General features: G+C 46.2%; 1 protein-coding gene across 1 annotated transcript in view; it reads right to left on the reverse strand.

The window, feature by feature from the left end:
• TTC36 (tetratricopeptide repeat domain 36) overlaps window positions 1–9,929 on the reverse strand; it is a 49,564-nt gene extending 39,635 nt beyond the window's left edge. Inside the window, exon 1 of the mRNA XM_077250593.1 lies at window positions 9,757–9,929. Coding sequence (XP_077106708.1) covers window positions 9,757–9,868 — 112 coding nt within the window. The 5' untranslated portion in view covers window positions 9,869–9,929. The remainder of the gene's footprint in view (window positions 1–9,756) is intronic.
• Window positions 9,930–12,546: the final 2,617 nt, after the last annotated feature.

Genomic DNA, 12,546 nt, shown 5'->3' on the forward strand with positions numbered 1-12,546 from the left:
TGTGCTCGAGCTAAGCCTTGCTGTTCTCGTGCCAGCGGGTTGCTCTTGCCCTTGCCTGTCCCGAAGAGGCCTTGGACACACATTTCCATGGATTTCATTTCAGATCTTCCGGTGTCTCAGGGCATGTCTGTCATCTGGGTGGTATGTGATCGCTTTTCCAAGATGGTCCATTTGGTATCTTTGCCTAAGCTGCCTTCCTCTTCCGATCTGGTTCCTTTGTTCTTTCAGAATGTGGTTCGTTTACACGGCATTCCTGAGAATATCGTGTCTGACAGAGGATCCCAGTTTGTTTCCAGGTTCTGGCGATCCTTTTGTGCTAAGATGGGCATTGATTTGTCGTTTTCGTCTGCCTTTCATCCTCAGACTAATGGACAAACGGAGCGAACTAATCAAACTTTGGAGGCTTATTTGAGGTGTTTTGTTTCTGCGGATCAGGATGATTGGGTGACCTTCTTGCCGTTGGCTGAGTTTGCCCTTAATAATCGGGCTAGTTCCGCTACTTTGGTCTCGCCATTTTTCTGCAACTCTGGTTTCCATCCTTGTTTTTCCTCGGGACATGTGGAGCCTTCTGACTGTCCTGGGGTAGATTCTGTGGTGGATAGGTTGCAGCAGATTTGGAATCATGTGGTGGACAACTTGAAGTTGTCACAGGAGAAGGCTCAGCGTTTTGCCAACCGCCGCCGCGGTGTAGGTCCCCGACTTCGTGTTGGGGATTTGGTATGGCTGTCTTCTCGATTTGTTCCTATGAAGGTCTCCTCTCCTAAATTCAAGCCTCGCTTCATCGGTCCTTACAAGATATTGGAAATCCTTAATCCTGTGTCCTTTCGCTTGGATCTTCCGGTGTCGTTTGCCATTCACAACGTGTTCCATAGGTCTTTGTTGCGGCGGTACGTTGTACCTGTGGTTCCTTCTGTTGAGCCTCCTGCTCCGGTGTTGGTTGAGGGCGAGTTGGAGTACGTGGTGGAGAAAATCTTGGATTCTCGTCTCTCCAGACATAGGCTTCAGTATCTGGTCAAGTGGAAGGGCTATGGTCAGGAGGATAATTCCTGGGTGGTTGCCTCTGATGTGCATGCGGCCGATTTAGTTCGTGCCTTTCACGCTGCTCATCCTGATCGCCCTGGTGGTCTTGGTGAGGGTTCGGTGACCCCTCCTTAAAGGGGGGGTACTGTTGTGAATTAGACTTTTTTGGCTCCCTCTTGTGGTCACTAGTGGTATGACTCTGTGATTGTCTTTCCCTAGTTTGGCACCCACCTGGGTCGTTAGTCCAGGGGTGTTGCTATATGAACTTCCTGAATTCTTAGTCTGGTGCCTGGCATCGTTGTAATCAGTCCTTTCTGTTTGCTCCTGTCTGCTGGTCCTGGTTCATGCAAAATTAAGCTAAGTCCTGCTTCCTTGTTTTTTGGTTATTTGTATTGCTCTTATTTTTTGTCCAGCTTTTACTAAATGTGATTCCTGATTTTGCTGGAAGCTCTAGGGGGCTGGTATTCTCCCCCCGGGCCGTTAGACGGTTCGGGGGTTCTTGAATATCCAGCGTGGATATTTTTGATAGGGTTTTTGCTGACCGTATAAGTCATCTTACTATATTCTGCTATTAGTCAGTGGGCCTCTCTTTGCTAAATACCTAGTTCATTCTTACGTTTGTCTTTTCTTCTTACCTCACCGTTATTATTTGTTGGGGGCTTGTATCCAACTTTTGGGGTCTTTTCTCTGGAGGCAAGAAAGGTCTATCTTTTCCCTTCTAGGGTCAGTTAGTTCTCCGGCTGGCGCGAGACGTCTAGAACCAACGTAGGCACGTTCCCCGGCTGCTGCTATTTGTGGTGCTAGGATTAGATATACGGTCAGCCCAGTTACCACTGCCCTATGAGCTGGTTTTTTGTGTTTGCAGACTTGGTATTTATTGCAGAGACCCTCTGCCATTGGGGTCATAACAGACCGGTATCGATGGAACCACATCAGATGCAGGTAATGAAAATGACCCTGCCCCGGTGACAGATCCTGCTCCAGCGACCGCTCTTCCCCCAGTCATTGACCTCGCTCCAGCGACTATTACCACCACCGAGGAGACGTTGACGGGCCCACTTCCAACACCCATAGGCTGGAGGTGAGCCCCGAGGGGGTGGTTTTCCAATAGGACAATCCGAGAGCTGAACCAATCGGGTCCCCTGGGGAGGCCCAACCAGAAGGGTCCCATATTGAAGCCCTCACCTGGGAGGAGTATAACCAATGTCTGGCGCTAAAATGGAAGGAGGAGAGCGGGAGTGGGGCCCAACGCAAAGTGCAGGCCCATAAAACCAAACGATGTAACAAGAGCTTCCACCCAAAAAGAGGCTGGGGTTTCATTAAGGAACCGGGACTGCTGATGGAGGTCTATGTCACCCTCCATGTTGTGGAATCTCATCTCCGGGAGGGACATCCTGACCGGGATCTGTGCCGAGGGGATCATGTGACCTACACCCGTCACTGGTGTGAAAAAGGCTGGTACGCCATGAACGTTAAGAAATGCATACCCACAGCAGTACAACCTAGCGCCAAAGAAACTACCACCACTACTTCCTCAGCACAGCCAACAACCCCTCAGACCCTTACCAGTACTACTGTGCGCATAATCATCACCACTGAGACAACTGCAGTGGCAACTGCACTAGCTGACGTATGCACTCAAGCTGCGCAAACTTTGATAGCAGCTAATGACTTGACTGTACATGAGGAACAAACCCATGACGTCGATCTGGCACCAAATGTAAATTCAGATACCAATCTTTTCGGGTCAGGACATGTTCGATACCGACTAGTACCTTGGCAACTGTTGTAATAGAACAAAATAAATCTGAAAATTACTGTAAATAGTTAATTTAACTCTTTGCTGTTACCAAAAGTTTATTGAACCCGACCAGGGTTTCCACTTAAAGGGGTCCCAGGTTAAAAGGGATCCTCTGTTGCAGAGTTCGTCCATTTAAAGACACTCGAGTCATGGACAGTGAATGGCTCAAAAACAACTTTCACTTGTAAATAGTTTGCACCTTCTTAAAGATGCTTCCTACTGGTTTTACAAAGAAGCTTTTAAAAAGACTGGGTCTAATATTGCTTTGAAAGTGGTTTTGTTTTCCAGAGACCTGAAGAAAAACCCGTCTGGCACGGCAGGACTCCAGGGCTGGATACACGCCTTGTAGCCCGCACAAGGCCAACGTTGGGGGTTAATGACGGGTCCCTAACATCGTTGCTACGGTTTTAGAGCTAATAATTGACTTGAATATTAATTGCACTACTTCAGTATTAAGAGACTTGAATGCTGTTTGCGCCCTTAAAGGGAATGTTGAATCGTTGCACTTTGCCAGTTAGAATTGTATGTTGCAAGATAGAAGGTTAATATATTACAGAGTTAATATAGTAAATAAAAGTAAAATTGAGAATCGAAGGTAGATAGTATTGTATACAGATAGATAGGAAGATAACTCATGATGATCCACTTTTGAATAAAATGAGTAAGATGCAGTAAACCCGTGGGGGTTAGTCGAAAGTTTTGCACTTAGAAGATAAAGAAAATGTTTATGTAGCACTTAAAAGATAGTGTACCCTTAGAGGGTACTTGCATTTAGTAGTTGTTATATGGTTTTCTATTCTTATCAAAATGGGCCCAAAATGTAAATAAGTTCTGCAACGTTCAAGTTTCCTTACCTCCCATAAAGGGAAGCACCAGTTTGCATTAACTTCTTTACGTATTTTATAGCATTTTAAAAACGGCATGTCTCCTTGCATTAACATGTATTGCTGTGCTTCTTTTCCCAGTCCGGGAGTACTGGATTTAACGGGGGGGGGGGGAGTGTGGCGCCCCAGGGTCTTGGTCGTCACAGTAATGTCGCTTTCCTCACGGGGAGAGTGATGCTACGTTTGGAGGCAAGAAAGGATAACTGTAAGCAGGTACCACAAACATGCAGCACATTCACACTACAGGCCACCAGAGGGAGCTTTTGATCCTATTTACTAGGTGACTCCCCATATATATAAATGGTAGTCTGTAGGGAAAGTAGTGAGTTCCAGACAGCAGTCTGAGGAGAACAGAGGGTTTACGGAGCTGTGTATGCCACAGTGCTACAGCTCCTGGAAAGAGACATTTAGAAAGCAGAATTGATTGCAGTGAGCGTGCAGGAGAGGAAGCACAGGAGAGGATACAAGAGGGAGACCAGCCCCGAGTAGGCTGCCTCCTTCTGAGGCGCAGAAATCTGGTAGCCGAAACACCGAGGTTGTAAGAACCTTCACGCCTTACATTAGAGACCGGCAGGACAGCTGAACTTCAAGTTCCCTGTCCGACCCAACACCCAGGAGGCACGGTGTCGGTGACACCTTTCAGAGCCGGGTCATCTAAGAGACCCTATAAACAGGCTCAAGTCACCAGTTATACGGGTTATGTCCTATCCTATCCGGGGGACAGAAAGAGATAACATCTATAAGGACCTTATGTGAAGCTTCTAGCAGTAAGGGACTACACCACTACAGCGCAAAGGAAGGCTTCTATTTTCCACCTGGATAAGGGGACTCTGGGCTTGCCTCCAAACTGGCCGGACACTACCTGTCCTGTGATCCAGTGCCCTGGAATGTGGCTGCTGAAGTCTTCAGTAAACGAGGTAAAGAGACTGCAAACCTGTGTCCTCTTTCCTTACTGCACCTCTCACCATTCTACCATGTGCACACTGGGAAGCCCTGGGGACACACTTCACCTGTGGGAAGTTATACCTTCTAGCTGCCATAACCCCAGAGGACCCCTTAAAGCAGCGTGGGTCACCTTGACCACAGGTGGTGTCACGAACACAAACTTTATTCCCTTAAAAGACCTTTCCCTTTTACATGGGTGCCCGGGGCCACGGACCGGGTCGCAGCCACCAAGACATTCTCCTGTGAACCGCAGGACCCGGTACAGAGTACCCCACGGCCCTGGTGGGCGACTCACTGTGGTTTAAGTACCCTTAACTACCGCCGTTAAAAGGCGTATCGGCGATCGTTAAGGGTTTAATATAGTGCTGGGGGAGCAAGGTGCCCCCATAATCCTGATGATGAACATTCTGGAAGAGGATCAGTACCTGTCCGCCGTTTGCGGTATAGATTTTCAATATGTCAAATGCCTTTGCGTTTTTTTGCAGCTATTGGTAGTGGATCAGCATGACAATGGGGCCCCAGACAAGAAACGGCTGTGCACCGCAGGACGGTTCAAAACGTGTTTGATCTGGTAAAGTGGTTTTTAATTGAAACGTCATTAAATTATACCGTTATAATTACATTATCAGGTTACACAGTCGTGATCATTGTGTGCACTGGTCTGTGAGCCGTCACGGTTACTGATTAAATGACAGGTTTCATGACATTACTTGCTTTCCTTGACCTCTGCACATAGCTTGCTTTGATGATTTGCAATCTTAGGCATGTATTCTTACCCCAGTTATTATATAATAATTTGATATAGAGAAAAACTATTAAGTGGATATGTTAAAAATGCCTAAGATGAGAAAACCATTAACGATTTTATCAGGCATGCAGTATATCTACTGAAATTGAAGCTTCACACCAGTAGAGAAGGTATTGGGAAAAACAATGGTTGTGGTCTCCCCGGGCCCACCAAAACAGTGAGGCCCACTCGGAGTGTTTAATGACCCATTTAGATTGACCCATGATTGGGGAATGAACATTCATAGCAACGATCATTCTTGACTATACACCCATCTAAATAGGTTGGCAAAGACCTCACAAACATGACAGAAGCTCGTTCATCAGGTGAACTGATTACTAAGCTGCCTTAGAAATACCATAAGCGCTATTGGCAGCATCCTGTGTAAACAGGTAATGTGCTAACAGTAAAGGAATACTTTTTATGCCTTGGACAGCCATATTATCAACTGTTCTGTGCACATAGAAGTGAGATTAGTGTGCACAGCACATGCCAGCACAGATAAACTCTGCGGAAGAGCCGGGAGCCGTGGTCTTTCTACACTAATGCTATTTTGTATTTGGCAAGTTGCATTAGACCTGCAGCATATAAAAAGGCAGTTGAGACAGCTGCTAGGGCCGTGTGGTACTTGGAACCGGGTTCCACGGCTCTTAAAGGGGTGATCACGGCAGCGGTGACCCGGTCGGTGGCCCTGGGCGCGCAATGAAAAGGGATGGATCATGGGAAGGAATAAAGTTTATATAGGAAATGGGGATTATTCGTGACGCCATCTGTGGTACTCGGCCAGGGATGCTTAAAGGGACCGCTGGGGATGATGGTGATGCAGCTGGGATGGTTCAGCTCCCCACAGGTGGAGCGGGGCCCCAGGTCTACCAGTGCAGTTTTGTAAGGGACTTGTGGACGTTGGGGTGAAGGACTGAGGGTCCAGGAATAACTAGAGGAAACAAGGGTTGTAGTTTTCTTTAACTTTAATCCCAGGTTAAAGGTGCAGTCCGGGGCACAAGTCACAGCTGGTGATGGAGATCCATGCAGCCTAGAAGCATTTCTGGATCCTCCTAGCCAGGTTGATTTGGAGGCCTTGAAGTGCCCCCCAGCAAAATACCCCACAGTGAATTCCTCCACAGTACCCAGATCACGCTGATGTCACACTTACCTTTGCACTACAACAGGGCCGGACTGGCAATCGGGCACTTCTGGCAAATGCCAGAAGGGCCGGTGCCAGTAGTGGGCCGCTCGATCCGCCTCCCCCCGCCCCCGCCGTCGCATTCAACTATACCGGCGTATAGACGCCGGTACAGTTGAATTCAATGATGGAGGAGAGCGTCTACAGACGCTCCTCTCCCATCATTCCCCGCTCTGCCTCTGACACTGCGGGTGCGCGATGACGTCATATCATCGCGCACCTGCTGTGTCCCGGGCAGACTGCACGCTGCTGAGACAGAGACAGGAGCAGGAAGGCGGAAGCAACGCTGGCAAGAGGAGAGGTGAGGAGAGGTTTTTTTTTTTCTGGACTGTGGGGCCATTCTCGGAGGAGGGGAGGGGAGGGGGTGGAGGAAGAGAAGAGATGTGGGCTGTGCTCTGTGCTGTATACTACTGTGGGCTGTATATAGTTCTGTGGGCTGTGCTCTGTGCTGTATACCACTGTGGGCTGTATATAGTTCTCTGTGGGCTGTGCTCTGTGCTGTATACTACTGTGGGCTGTATATAGTTCTGTGGGCTGTGCTCTGTGCTGTATACCACTGTGGGCTGTATATAGTTCTCTGTGGGCTGTGCTCTGTGCTGTATACTACTGTGGGCTGTATATAGTTCTCTGTGGGCTGTGCTCTGTGCTGTATACTACTGTGCTGTATATAGTTCTCTGTGGGCTGTGCTCTGTGCTGTATACTACTGTGGGCTGTATATAGTTCTCTGTGGGCTGTGCTCTGTGCTGTATACTACTGTGGGCTGTATATAATTCTCTGTGGGCTGTGCTCTGTGCTGTATACCACTGTGGGCTGTATATAGTTCTCTGTGGGCTGTGCTCTGTGCTGTATACTACTGTGGGCTGTATATAGTACTCTGTGGCTGTGCTCTGTGCTGTATACTACTGTGCTATATATAGTTCTCTGTGGCTGTGCTCTGTGCTGTATACCACTGTGGGCTGTATATAGTTCTCTGTGGGCTGTGCTCTGTGCTGTATACTACTGTGGGCTGTATATAGTTCTCTGTGGGCTGTGCTCTGTGCTGTATATTACTGTGCTGTATATAATTCTCTGTGGGCTGTGCTCTGTGCTGTATACCACTGTGGGCTGTATATAGTTCTCTGTGGCTGTGCTCTGTGCTGTATACTACTGTGGGCTGTATATAGTTCTCTGTGGGCTGTGCTCTGTGCTGTATACAGTTCTCTGTGGGCTGTGCTCTGTGCTGTATACTACTGTGGGCTGTATATAGTTCTCTGTGGGCTGTGCTCTGTGCTGTATACCACTGTGGGCTGTATATAGTTCTCTGTGGGCTGTGCTCTGTGCTGTATACTACTGTGGGCTGTATATAGTTCTCTGTGGGCTGTGCTCTGTGCTGTATACTACTGTGGGCTGTATATAGTTCTCTGTGGGCTGTGCTCTGTGCTGTATACTACTGTGGGCTGTATATAGTTCTCTGTGGGCTGTGCTCTGTGCTGTATACTACTGTGCTATATATAGTACTCTGTGGCTGTGCTCTGTGCTGTATACTACTGTGGGCTGTATATAGTTCTGTGGGCTGTGCTCTGTGCTGTATACTACTGTGGGCTGTATATAGTACTCTGTGGGCTGTGCTGTATATAGTACTCTGTGGGCTGTGCTGTATATAGTACTCTGTGGGCTGTGCTGTATATAGTTCTCTGTGGGCTGTGCTGTATATAGTTCTCTGTGGGCTGTGCTGTATATAGTTCTCTGTGGGCTGTGCTGTATATAGTTCTCTGTGGGCTGTGCTGTATATATTACTCTGTGGGCTGTGCTGTATATATTACTCTGTGGGCTGTGCTGTATATATTACTCTGTGGGCTGTGCTGTATATATTACTTTGTGGGCTGTGCTGTATATATTACTTTGTGGGCTGTGCTGTATATATTACTCTGTGGGCTGTGCTGTATACTACTGTGTGGACTGTGCTGTATACTTCTACGTGGGCTGTGCTGTATACTACTGTGTGGTCTGTGCTGTATACTACTGTGTGGTCTGTGCTGAATACTGCTGTGTGGGCTGTGTTATCTACTACACGGGCTGTGCTATAGTATGCAGGCTGTGCTGTATACTATGCGGTTTGTGCTATATAATATGCGGGCTTTGCTATATACTATGGGGAGTATATTATATTCTATACTATGGGGGCTGCATTATATTCTATGGGGGGCTACATTATATATTATGGGGAGGTGGGCTGTATTATATTCTATGGGGGTTACATACTCTGGGGTGGCTGCATTATACTCTGTGGTTGGTGTATTATACTCTGGGGTGGCTGCATTATACTATATGTGGGCTGCATGATACTGTATCGAGGACTATGGGGAATACGTTATACTATATGAAGAACTATGGGGTGCATTATACTATGGGAAGTGAATTGTACTACATGGATGACTGTGGCGGTGCATTATACTATATGGAGCACTATGAGGAGTGTATTATGCTATATGGAGGACTATGAGGAGTGTATTATACTATGTTGAGGACTGAGCAGTGTATTTTAATATATGGAGGACTATAGGGAGTGTATTATACTATATGGAGGACTATGGAGCACATTATAATATATGGAGGACTATGGGGTGTATTTTACTAAACAAGTAAAATGCTGCATATTCAGATTGTTTTTGCTGGAACAAAAAGCCTTGTTGTCAGCAGCACATTGCCAGTGTAAACTGTAGATGTGCTGCTGAAAACATGATACTGTATGGTGATCTGTTAGTGATCTATTAGTGATCGTTCTGTCCCATCATTATTCCTCAGCTGGTGGAAAGAGGCCGGGAAACAAGCGTTGAACAACTTCCGTATTGTCGATCAAACTCATTTAGCGGCCTGAACTCAGCGCACGTAAATACAACAGAAAGGCTTCTGTGTGATGTGGAATATGTTAGCTTTTGGGGCCCCATTTTAAACTTTGCCTAGGGCCCCACTTTGCCTAAAACCGGCCCTGCCTACAAGTGTACAAAGATATTATACAGTCACCATGTGACAAGTGGGCCTGTGTAACTTCAAATGCCAGGGCTGAATTTTAGTCCCAGTCCGGCCCTGCACTACAACATACATCCAATGAAATATTTTGACTTATGTGCATGTGTTGTATATTAAAGATCTCACCTAGATCCTTGTCTTCTGCTGTGTCGTGGTCTTCATCCTCACAAATATCACCGAATGGAGCATTAGGATTAAATATGGCATGCAGGATGGCTGAATCATTTGGGGTGCACATTGTCTAATAGCAGGTAGAACACTGTCATCTGCTATCACAGGACTGCCAGCGAGTGACCTATGGAGGCTGCAATCTCTCAGATGTTTAGGGAGTAACTGCACCACCCAATCAATGCGAGGGGTGGAGGTGGCTTTCATCCAGATGCTGATCACATCTGTTAGAAGTAAAATAAATAATTGAGCTTTATAGAGTGCAGATGCCTCTAGTGCTTCAGTGGGGGAACTTCTTCACATATATGACCGAATGTGAGAAAGGCACCACACAGCTGTCAAAAGAAAGTGGCATTTTTTCACTGTACATATGTAGTAAGTCTACAAAATTTTAGCATAATTAGCAATGTTGTTTATTTTAGCATGCCCCTTCATATGCCCATTGAGGAAATGTATATCAAATATAGAGGGGGTCCTCAGCTAGTACTGTACATGTCCATTTTATATTATTACACAGTAGAGTACAGAACTGACATGTTTTTCTATAACTGTGCTACAATGTAATCTCTGTATGAGCACAGATTTATTTTTTTAGGAGTTTTTCAGCCGATCCCCTCTAAAATGCTCCTCAAAAACTCTTGGAAAACTTTTCCAATTTATTTCTATGTGAAATCTACTTTCCTGTTCATTTAGGAAGTTGTTTAAACTTTTTTCCCAGGGCAGGTGAGGAATGTGAGAGGGGAGTGTGAGGGGACAGTATGAGGGGTGATATGTGAGAGGATAGTATGGAGGAAAGTGTGAAGGGACACTAGGGGGAAGAAAAGTGAGTTTACAATAAGGGGAATAGTGCGAGGGGACAGTATGAGGGAGAAAAATGTTGGTGACCATATGGGAGGGAGTGTGACGTGAAAGTATGGGGGGTAAGTGACATTATATTGCGGGAATATTGAGGTAACAGTATGAGGTGGGGAAAAGTCTGAATGGGAAGAGGTATAAGGGGAGATTAATGTGTGAGGGGACAGTATGAGAAGAAAAGTATGAAGGGAAAACAGTATAAAGGAAAAGTGTGAGGTAACATTGTGTGAAGGGACAGCATGGAGTGAGGAAAGTGTAAGTCAACATTGTGGGGAAAAGTGTGAGGAGAAAGTGTGGGGGACTTGTATGGGGGGTTATGTGAGACGACAATATAAGGGGGAAGTGTAAGAGGATATAGTATGGGGATAAAAGTGAAGACAGTATGTAGAGAGAAAATTGTGATGAGACTGTATGAGGGAGAAAAGAGTGAGGGGAAATCAGGGGGGAGGTGAGGAGATATTATAAAAGGGAAAAGTGATTAAACAGCATGGATGGGGAATAGTGTGAAGGGACAATGTGTAAATGGAAAGTATTGGGAGAAAAATGTGTGAGGGGACAGTATGGGGAAAACACGTATATTATTTACCGGTAACGTGTTTTTTTCGGAACCCAAGACAGCACCAACGAGAGAGGGGATCTGCCCTTCAAGGACAGGAAACCTTCAAGATAAAAAGGGCAGTGCATCTCTCCACATCATTAGGTTTACAGAGCACAACAGGACCTCCAGGATTTGTGTACACACATTATATATTATAACTATATACAGAACAGACCAAAAGTTTGGACACACCTTCTCATTTAAAGATTTTTCTGTATTTTCATGACTACGAATTTGTAAATTCACACTGAAGGCATCAAAACTATGAATTAGCACATGTGGAATTATATACTTAACAAAAAAGTGTGAAACAACTGAAAATATGTCATATATTCTAGGTTCTTCAAAGTAGCCACCTTTTGCTTTGATGACTGCTTTGCACACTATTGGCATTCTCTTGATGAGCTTCAAGAGGTAGTCACTGGAAATGGTCTTCCAACAATCTTGAAGAAGGTCCCAGAGATGCTTAGCACTTGTTGGCCCTTTTGCCTTCACTCTGCGGTCCAGCTCACCCCAAACCATCTCGATTGGGTTCACATCTGGTGACTGTTGAGGCCAGGTCATCTGGCGTAGCACCCCATCACTCTTCTTGGTCAAATCGCCCTTACACAGCTTGGAGGTGTGTTTGAGGTTATTGTCCTGTTGAAAAAGAAATGATGGTCCAACTAAACGCAAACTGGATGGAATAGCATGCCGCTGCAAGATGCTGTGGAAGCCATGCTGGTTCAGTATGCCTTCAATTTGGAATAAATCCCCAACAGTGTCACCAGCAAAGCATCCCCACACCATCACACCTCCTCCTCCATGCTTCATGGTGGGAACCAGGCATGTAGAGTCTATCTGTTCACCTTTTCTGCGTCGCACAAAGACACGGTGGTTGGGACCAAAGATCTCAAATTTGGACACATCAGACCAAAGCACAGATTTCCACTGGTCTAATGTCCATTCCTTGTGTTCTTTAGCCCAAACAAGTCTCTTCTACTTGTTGCCTGTCCTTAGCAGTGGTTTCCTAGCAGCTATTTTACCATGAAGGCCTGCTGCACAAAGTCTCCTCTTAACAGTTTTTGTAGGGATGTGTCTGCTGCTAGAACTCTGTGTGGCATTGACCTGGTCTCTAATCTGAGCTGCTGTTAACCTGCAATTTCTGAGGCTGGTCAGATAAACTTATCCTCAGAAGCAGAGGTGACTCTTGGTCTTCCTTTCCTGGGGCGGTCTTCATGTGAGCCAGTTTCCTTGTAGCGCATGATGTTTTTTTCAACTGCACTTGGGGACACTTTCAAAGTTTTCCCAATTTT

Source organism: Ranitomeya variabilis, chromosome 4, assembly GCF_051348905.1.
Source record: "Ranitomeya variabilis isolate aRanVar5 chromosome 4, aRanVar5.hap1, whole genome shotgun sequence".
Classification (NCBI taxonomy): Eukaryota; Metazoa; Chordata; class Amphibia; order Anura; family Dendrobatidae; genus Ranitomeya; species Ranitomeya variabilis.